The sequence below is a fragment of the Ricinus communis genome, chromosome 5 (assembly GCF_019578655.1).
Source record: "Ricinus communis isolate WT05 ecotype wild-type chromosome 5, ASM1957865v1, whole genome shotgun sequence".
Taxonomy (NCBI): domain Eukaryota; kingdom Viridiplantae; phylum Streptophyta; class Magnoliopsida; order Malpighiales; family Euphorbiaceae; genus Ricinus; species Ricinus communis.
Window position 1 is genome coordinate 23,096,296 of NC_063260.1, and position 10,077 is coordinate 23,106,372.

Below are 10,077 nucleotides of genomic sequence, written 5' to 3' on the forward strand. Positions count from 1 at the left end.
ACTATCGGTTTGGTATAACATGGGATAGTCAGTATTAGTTCTCGGTATGCATAATGAATGAGATAAAAAAATATACCAAAGATATAATTTTGGTATATAATTCTGTTCGGAGGAAATCAAAGATCAACTTATATAGTTTCAGTTCTAGATATTTTGGAATCTTATGCTCCACCCTAGTATCAGACATGTTTTGAATTATACTGGAGTATCAAAGCATATTTATGCTCTATTTCAGTGCCATTAGGTGCGAGTATGTCAACTTGAATGCTGACCAGGAAAGATTGTGTCAGCCAAAAAATAATGACTGACGAATTTTAGGAAGATAAACAAACAAGAAGCATGATACTTGGATCTAAGGAATGAGAGCAAAATTGAAAAATGCAGGCGAACAAGGATTCCAACTGTCAAGCTAACAACAGAGCGATCAGGTGTATTAAAGGAAAAGTTAGAGAAGGAAAGAAATCAGAGAAAATTTGTCTCTTCTTTTACATACCATGGTAGAATAGTCACATTTATCAACCAACTACTTTTGCCTGTAACACCAGCTCATCGTCTGAATGATAATGGTATTTGTTTATTATAACATTCTGATGGAGCCGCCACCGTCTACGAAACTGTTTACTGTTGATGTGGCTTTTGCATGGCCAGCCACCGCAGTGAAAATCTTGCCTTCTACAGAACACTCAAGAGTTATTTTCTTGCATCCTGCCTACTAGGCGCGCACGTTTGAAATTCTCCACCATTCAAAAGAAGAACAAGAAAGCAAATAAGCATAATGTTGGAGCAAAACTGCTTCTTCATTTCCCTTCCCTCTTTCTTCTTTGTTTCTGGTGGTGAAACCGGGCCAAGATCTTCAAAATAGCGGTTGTTTCAGAACCTTATATTATTATTTTTTATTTTTTATTTTTAATAAAATAAAGGGCAAGGGACAGAAACGACGGATGGAGACAATGTAGAGTTGAAAACTCAGAATACTGCAATGATTCTAATCATTAATCAAGCATCATTTATGAAGTAGGACTTTTAACATTCTAAAATCTCGTTATAGGCACATTTATTTAGCAACAGAACCAGCAAGACAAGGGATTCCCCTATAACATGGTAATGAAACGTTGCCTTTTGATAACCAACTTCGTAACTCTAGATTACTACTAGAAATTATGCATTTGACAAAAGATTGCCTGGCACACCACGTCTGCAATTAAGGATTCGCAAAAGGGTTTGCTGGTATACCATGTCAATTCAATAGTCCACCCATGTACAGAAGTGAACTCTGCAGCAGATGTCCAGATGTGAACAATTAAGGCAATGCATAAAAATAATAACAGAGATTGAACACGGTGAAACAAGCTCAAAACAGTATTTCCACAACTCTCTTTAGTTCGAAATGCAAGGCGTGATGTCAGCCTATAAATCTCAATTCCAGACCTCAAAAAAGAACACAGCCAAAAAATGAATACATAACAATGGAGTATCAAAACAACTAAGCACCTAATACGTAACATCTTTGTTCATATATTGCACATCAGGTCCAAACATCGTGAGTTGGGAAAATAAATTGACTGGAGGCAAATGGAGCATTATTTTTAGGTGCGAAGTTTGAGCTGTGAATATGCTCTAATTGCAGGCATCATTACAGCCAGAGTTCATTGTCAAACCAAAAACACTGGTAATCTGCACTACAGAATCAATTAAAAAAAATGATTAGCAGAACAATTATGTAGCCAAAAACCAGCAAATTGGCATGTTAAGCCAGCAAAATACAGCAGGAACAAGATGTTGCATTCATGTAATAGTACAAAAAACACAAGCAACAAGACATGATTAGAAGGCAACAGCAGAAAAAAAAATCAAAGATTAACAATTCTATACTAGTCCAAGGAGTAACATAGCATACTAAAATAGCATGAACTTTATTAACTTTAAAGTCATTTGTTTAAACGTACAGATAGAATAACTAGGATCGTTAGAGCTGCTTAAGTAAAAATGGATCTCTGGTTCCTATGATGAGTGGATATTTACATGATAAGGTAGAGTAAAAGCATATAGAAGCATCATATGCTTGCAAGAAATTATAAAGCTTGGTCAGTAAATGTATTGGAACCAACTAATAAATAAGAGCAGTAATCCCTATTTGGGTTGCTAGACGACCTAAATATACGTTTGCCACCGAACCGTCTATTGTGGTAAAACAAGGTCACCAGTGGATCATAGTCAGTAATGACTAAAACCACAAAGGAAGGCATGATAGAGATAATCATCTATCAAGAAAGCAGAAATTGACCAGCCAAATTATGGCATGCCAAAGACAAATAGATGTATACATAATACCATAATTAAATGGCGTGGACATATCCCCAGATTCTGTTTTGTAGATAAAACACAACTAATTCTTAGACTCAAGAAGGGATAATCATTCAAATTAATCAAGGATAGATATTACTTTACTATTTGCTTTACAATGCAAGAGTAGATCTCAACTGCTACTTCCATTCGAAGTTAACTTGTAAACCACTTGCATTCAAGTCATCAAAATACCGTAATCTCTCCATCTTCATATCACTTTTACAGTGTAATCACACATTTTATAAAATAAGATGACAGATCAAAGCTTCTTTAATCAATTGGAAAAAAGAAAATTATAATATTATTTATAATACCTTTAAGCTTGAGCATCAATGTCCTTAGCTTCAACATCAACAGTACCTCCATTTGCCTCAGCGTTCTCAGTGTCCTCACCAGGCGGCTGAACTTGCTCCTCCTCAGGTAAAGGTTCCTCCACATAATCATTCTCGAATGCATCAGCAGGAACCTCATAAATTCTTACTTGTGGCTTAGAGGGGTCTTTTACCAACACATATTTGCCCTCATTCAATTTCATACACAAGTCAACAATACTTTTCACAATCCCCCACATGTTAGATGTATTCAAATTAATCTGAGCAGCAAAATCCCTAGGCTTATACCCCACAACAGCTAAAATCACATGATTGTAATGGTCCCTAGGATGAACCCTGGAAACATAACCCAGCTTCATCAAATCAGCACTGGCCAACAAAGCTTGGGCAGTCCACTTAGCCAATTTATTAGCATTGTTCTTCAATTCAGTAGCTAAAACAGCACCACGTTGCGTCTCCAACTTCTGTCTCCAATCAACACCAGAATATTTAGGATCAAACTCATTAAGTGCATTCAGGGTCAAAAAGGATCTCTGCTTATTAACCTCAACAACACTCTGCACCTCACACCTAGCGACAAGATGCATATCATCATCAAGCTTCCACCTTCTATACCTATACGCCACAGAAGCAACTTCCTCACCTTCAGTTGCAAACGGGTTAGGCTCATCAAAGGAAACTTTATTCCCATCCCTAATCAAAACCTGCTGCGAGAAATTCTGATTAATATAAGCAGCTTCAACACTTAAAGAATAAGCAGAATTCATATCATCCTTAGCTTCAGGTAAGGGTTCTTGAGAAGTTTCGTGAACGGAAAGCAAGTCAAGCTGAGAACCATCTCTCTTATCAAAAAAGAGCTTATTTCCGACTCTCTGAATCACAATATCCCAAGAATAGACAGACCGTGGGGCACACATCAAAGTAGCTAAAATAGTATCAGTGGCAAACACAGTAGCTTTATCTTCATTTGCAAGTCTCCTAATCACAGGATCATCAGTTGTAGTAACTTTAAAGAAATTACGGTTTTTAAACCTTTCTAAACGACGCTCGTTTTTAGGAGTAATTCTATCAAACGACCTGTCGTAGAATTCGAGACCGCCGCATAGAAGTAAATCCTCTGGCTCCGGAACTGAAAAAGAAAGCTTCGAAAACGTCGAGAAAGGGATCTGATCAAGCATGTTCCATTCTGGCTGAATATCAACTGATGATTTAAATACTGCAGCTTCGCGACGTGGCTGATTCTGATTTGACCGGTTCATATTATACAAACGATCACGTCGAGCGCGTTCCTTTTCGGCTTCTCGCTTACGGGCTTCGACTTCCTCGTCGCGCCGCTGAGGGAGTTGCTGTCGGTGCTGGTTGAACCGCCACTTAGGACCGAATTTTGGACGCGGAGGAGGTTTTCCGTCCACGAGACGGAAAGTGGAGTCATCGTCGCCTGCTGCGGTGGCGGCAGGGAATGAATCGTCAGCGGTGAAGTCAAAAACGGAATCGGAGGCATTTTGTTTGGAGTTAGGGCGATTAGCGTTCGGGTTGATGTTTCGGGTCCAATCGGCAATTCGGCCGAGTTTGTCGGAGCGGGAAAAAGGAGCGAAAGGGACGTTTAAAGGGAGAGTGGAGGTGGTTGTGGCGGCGCTGGCGAAAGCGGCGTCTGGTGGACCCCAACCGTCGGGGTTGAAAGGAACGAAACCTACTTCAAAGCCTACCATTGTTGGATCTGAGAATAGAGTGAAAGCTGAAATTAGGGTTTGGGGGAGACGGAAGATGGATAAAAACCCTAGCTTGGTTAAAAGATTGCAAGTAGGATTACGTTTTTATCCTCATGTTGGTTGTTGAATTACAATTTCTATATATTATTTTGGGCTAGGCTGGATTGTAAGATTGGTGGTTGCCCATAGGAATGGTCTTGGTCCAACTTTTCCTGTTGGGATTAGATAATGCTGAGCAATTTGGAAAGATTGGGCTGTTTGAATGGGCGTAAGGCATTCTCAAATTCTTATATATAATTGAATTCACTGACTGCGTTCTCTATAGTGTATTTTATATAAAAATAATATTATATATTTATAAAAAAATTAATTTGAATTTAAACCGGTTATAAAAAGAATAAATTTTATATTATAATAAATTATAAATTTTTAAAATCTTATTTTAGAATAATAATTTTCTATATCATAATATTTATGTATATATTTTTAAAAATTATACTATATTTTATTTTACTATATTATTATTTTATTTTATTAATTTTTATTTTTATTATATAATATAATACTTATATATTTTATCTCTAGTTGCTATTATTTTATCCAACATGATTGAGTATTAAATCGAAAAATTTTATAATGTTCAAACCTCCATTAAGTTATATTTTATAGATAAAAAAAATTTACTTAGTATTTTAAAAATCAGAACGGATTGGTCGGTTCAATCGGAAACCAGTAGCTAACTCTAGTATTGACCCCTTTCTTAGACTTTTAGAATTTTAAATAGAAATGATAAGAAAAAATGTCTATAAAATATTTAGAAATCAGTTACCAACTCTAGTATTGACTCATTTCTTTAAGTTTTTCTGAAATTATAGCCACACTATAACATTTTACACAATAAAATTTTTAAATTAATATCAAAATATTTAACTACAATTAAAAAAAGAAGAAGAGAAATTGCTAAATTTAAAAACAAATACACATTACATAATTTATTTGATGGTTAGGCTTAAAATAAATGTTATCTATCTTAGTTGAAGCAGAAAAAATCCACGTCAAACATGTTTAGTAAATTAAAGAATTTTAGATTTGAAATTTGGGAATGGGAAGATGATAAACTCATCCCTAATGTTGATTTCATTTCTAATAATTAGTCAAACCTTTTTAGATTAAAAACTGCCACTAACTATTCAAGAATATATAGATGAGATGTTAAGAATTTTTTTTAATATATGTTGTAAATTAATTAACTATGTATATATATATATATATATAAAAGACCACCTCTAACCCCAATTTGACTCATTCGGAATCCATAAAGTTTGAAGATATATATATCGTTAAGTACACAGAAAAACATAAGTAACTAAAACACAATATTTTATACGTAGTTGATTTTCTACCCAGGCTTATATTCCTAATCATGTACTATTAATACTTTACATCAAAATATCTTTAAAGTTTAAATTGTCTTTCAACTCATTAATCTAATTACACCTCAAAATCACTCTTAAAATTCATTACTCAACTTTACATTTAATTTAACCATATTTTGATTTTTTTTCATTTCGATCATTTTACTTAATTTATTTAATTATCTCTGCCAATAAGATATTCTTTATCATTAGCGGAAGTGACTAAATAAAATTAAATAAATTAACTAATTGAAACAAAATAAATTAAAGTAGTAATTACTTTGAAACTTAATGTAAATTTTAGTGATCATCACAATTCTCACATACATATAGAATATGTATATTTATATGACATCTCAATCTCCTACATAATTATGATGTTTTTAGAAAAAATATAGATATTCTATTAATGAGAATTAATAAAGTACATTTTAATATAAAATATAAAAATAAACATCAGATATCAAGAAATGTAAATAAAGAAATATCCTCGTAACAATCATTAATTGTCTTGACGGAGTAATAAATTGTAATTTTGCGGGAAGAATGCTCCACTTAATATCACTAAGCTATAGATCGACTTTATAGATGTTTTTTTACGAGCTCGATTGTTTGAATATCGGATTTGATTTTTTTTTCTTTGCCATTCCTATAGAGGGTAAACTTAACACCAATGTAAGGAATGACTATAAAATTCCTATAAGGAGAACTCAAAACTCTCGTAATATAAAATTATAAAACTCCTCAAAAAGCAGTAAGAAATTAATAAAAAAATTACCGATCTACAAATAATCGGTAGTGAGCACAAATAAAACTTTGATAAAAAAAAAAAAAAAAAAAAAAGAGAGGAGAGGATGCTTGTTTTTTTTTTTTTTTTACCACCTCCTACATAATCATAATTAAACTAACACACAACTATACAATTGTACAACTACTAGTAAATATAATGACATGCCCACATAACAATTCTGTTTACTATGTCAACCATATTACTATATATCAATTGTGATAGCCCTTTAGTCTTGAACAAGAGTTACATAGCATTTCCTATAGTGCTCTTATTTATAGAGTTAATCATACACCATTAGAAATCCATATCCAATAACTCCATAATAAGACGCACACCATAAGACTTAATTTAGGAATATTTCTTCCAATTAAACTAGAAATTTATCTTTTCAAGTCACCCTAGAATTAAATCCTACCTCTATACATATATAATAGTGAATGATGCAGTGTACTTTAAAGTTTAATGGTAGGTCAATCCCATATATCCAAGAAAGTGGCAAGAGTACGAAGAACTAATAGATCTACAGTATTTATTGACATGAAGCATGCATATTTTAAAACTTTTTCAAGTACTTTGTCTTTAAAAGAAAATACATAAATGAAAAAAAAAAAAAGAAGCTACTATACTAGTTAGTGCATCTCATGGCACTTTCTCCATTAAATCTGCGAAACTTCAGTGACTAGGGGCAGAATCTTCAGCAAACTTCTTTAACCTCTTAGAGATCCTTGCAGCTTCATAACTAGGGGCAGAATCTTCAACCTGATAAAATTTAATTGAAAATAATTTTAATATATCACTTAAAACAAACTCGGTATATAGACCATACCACAATAAATAAAGTGATATATATATTAGAGTTTATTGCACTTTAGCATTAAAAGATTAATACATTTAATTATTTAAAATTAAATAATAAATACGTGTGAATTTAGCACATAGGTCATGCACCAAACCCATGAAAAAAAGATTCGTTACTTAATCACAACTTCTCAGTGTAATATACGGGCATGAAGAACATAAATGTATAAAACAACAGATCATGCCCGCCTACCTTGGAATGTATGATGTGGAAAACAGTATCATCTAGAACAGAAAAAGTGGCATTAACAATCTCAGCTCCCTCCTCTTGAAGAATGCGGATAGTCTCGTTGAACAAGAACTGACAATCCAACCCTGTCAGTAAAACAACCTCTAATGCCGAACCTATTCCATTAACCTCAATTTGTGGAGATCTTAACCGCATTCCTGCTCTAGTACTGCAGCCTGCACTTGCATTTGGCCTTTCGATTCCCATTAAACTGTCTTTTCTTTCTTTCATTTTCTCCAACTTTATCTGCAACTTCTTTATATAGTTTGCTGCCTCATCTAGCTGATCAGGCAGAGACACTGATTCCTGCAACTCATGCATATTAATTTATTCTCAGTTGTTGAAGTTAACAATAGAAAAGGAGAAAGAAAAGGAAAATGATAGATCATCAGAAGTTAGATAATATATAAATATACAACTTTTCTGATGCACCAAAAGAATTTTGTATGGCTCTATATTGGCATATATATTAACATTAAGAAATATACTGAAAAGAAAGAGAGAGAGAGAGAGAGAGAGAGAGAGAGGAACCCTGGAGCTGTGATGGGGCACAAGAGAATTAAGCTGGGAGTAGAGAGCTTTCATTTGATTTCTTCTATTCCTCTCTATGGTTTTCCTATCAGTTGTTGAACAACTGGGGTTGTTCTCCATCAAATGTGGTAGCACAATTCTTTTAAAAGAACGAAACTGATAGTGGCTTTTATCATCAATCCTATAGAAAGAAGCAAAGGCATAAATAAAAGCCAAAAACAAAAAAAAAAAAAAAAAAAAAAAAAAAAAGGAAGAAGAAGAAGAAGAAGAGTAGAAGCTATTGATAAAAAGTTTGACGATTTGATTGAGAGGGTGGTGGTGGGGTTTGCCTGATTTTTTTTACCATTTCCCAGTGAGTGGCTACGTGGATCTTCTATGACCACTGAATTTTTCAGAAAAACTGTACATTTTCCGGCTTTAACCATCTAATAAGACATTTGAGTAAATCATTTTCATACTTTTGCACATGGTTTCGATGGTTAATTTGGTGCTCCGGTGATTTTGCTTATTTTATTTTCTTAATGTCTCTAATCCCCGTTATTCATGCTAACATAGTTTAGGATGTTAAAACTATTTTTTTAATAATTTTAATTTGTGTTATTTATGAATTTAAGATTTTTCTCACTATATCTAATAGCAATATTTATGCGGTTAATTCTTACTTAGACTTGGTGTATACCCTACAATTAATAAAAGAGTGATATGTATTATGTGTATTTTATATTTTAGTATTAAATGATTGATATATATACTTATTTTTAAATTAATAAATATATATAATATATATATCAATTATCTATTAATTTAATATGTGAGAATATCCACTAAACTTAGACAAAAGATTTTTTATTTGTACCAACATAAAATTATATTTTTTTGTTGAATATTTCTTGTCCACATTATTCATTTCTAGCGCATGATTTGAAAAAGATTATTAAAAGAATTGAATTTAAAATAATATTATTAAGAAGATATAGTTTACCAAATCATTCTATAAATCAAGCTATTAGATTTATTTTGTGTGAAATGTTTGACTGTCTTGAATACGGATCCTGCACTTTTCCAATACCGAATATGAAACGGTTTCATTGAAGCCACACCGACAATGGCGATGGACCTCTACTTATTCAATTAGAATTGACCAATTACAATTTGCATGTGAACATAAATAACACAAACTAGCTACAATGAGAATATTCTTGACAGTAAAGCTAAAAGACCAAAAGAACTTTCATGCTAAAATAAGAAAAAATAAATGGTTGAATCTGATAGTTTGACTAAAACTTTAACTATATATTTGAACTCATATAGACAGCCGAAAGCTCAATATAAATCTGAACCTGTATTAACTAAGTATATTATTTGGAGTTCTTCTTTCATTATTAGCTAGATTCATGAATTAGAATTTTGTAACTTAACTAAGATTTAATCTTAATATGTACTTTATATACAATATGTTGTATTTTGCTTATTCTAACTATATTATTTTTTAGTTCCAATCGAAGTATATACTAAATAATTACATATTTAAAAATATATAATCCATTCTTACTAAAAGAAATAGTCTTTTTTTTTTTTTGTTTTAGTCAATAATCTTTTTATTTTATTTTATTTCGATCATTTAATTTTTAATTTCATAGCAGATTGATCACCAACTACTACTCACGGTGATTTTTACTAATCGAATTGCTTATGTGTCTTAAACAGCCTATGAGCAAATGACACGTCTCTTTTCTAGTCATAATTCTAGTTATCTATAATTTGACCCTCTTAACTCAGATAAACTAACTTAACTGTTGCTCTAAATGGTTTACCTAACCTAACGCAAAAGAACCCCATCCCTCACATTCAGAAATCAAAATTCCTA

At 32.5% G+C, this 10,077-nt stretch overlaps 2 protein-coding genes across 4 annotated transcripts; both read right to left on the reverse strand.

Moving 5' to 3' along the window:
• Nucleotides 1-395: 395 nt before the first annotated feature.
• Nucleotides 396-4,579, reverse strand: LOC8258459 (eukaryotic translation initiation factor 3 subunit D). Of its 3 annotated transcripts, none has more exons than XM_015715747.3 (2): nucleotides 2,661-4,579; nucleotides 396-851 (listed from the first exon to the last, which is right to left on the reverse strand). In XM_015715747.3, exon 1 carries the CDS (start codon nucleotides 4,385-4,387, stop codon nucleotides 2,663-2,665), a length of 1,725 nt encoding a protein of 574 aa, XP_015571233.1. In that variant the 5' UTR covers nucleotides 4,388-4,579; the 3' UTR covers nucleotides 396-851; nucleotides 2,661-2,662. The 3 variants fall into 3 exon arrangements, with proteins under 3 accessions (XP_015571233.1, XP_015571225.1, XP_002509464.1); XM_015715739.3 differs by lacking the exon at nucleotides 396-851 and adding an exon at nucleotides 1,332-1,679; XM_002509418.4 differs by lacking the exon at nucleotides 396-851 and adding an exon at nucleotides 1,332-1,674 and having other exon boundaries at nucleotides 2,661-4,573.
• A 2,519-nt stretch (nucleotides 4,580-7,098) lies between these two features.
• LOC8258460 (transcription factor bHLH162) lies at nucleotides 7,099-8,705 on the reverse strand. The gene is made up of 3 exons (XM_015728922.3): nucleotides 8,211-8,705; nucleotides 7,644-7,985; nucleotides 7,099-7,351 (listed from the first exon to the last, which is right to left on the reverse strand). Exons 1-3 carry the CDS (start codon nucleotides 8,328-8,330, stop codon nucleotides 7,265-7,267), a joined length of 549 nt encoding a protein of 182 aa, XP_015584408.2. The 5' UTR covers nucleotides 8,331-8,705; the 3' UTR covers nucleotides 7,099-7,264.
• Nucleotides 8,706-10,077: the final 1,372 nt, after the last annotated feature.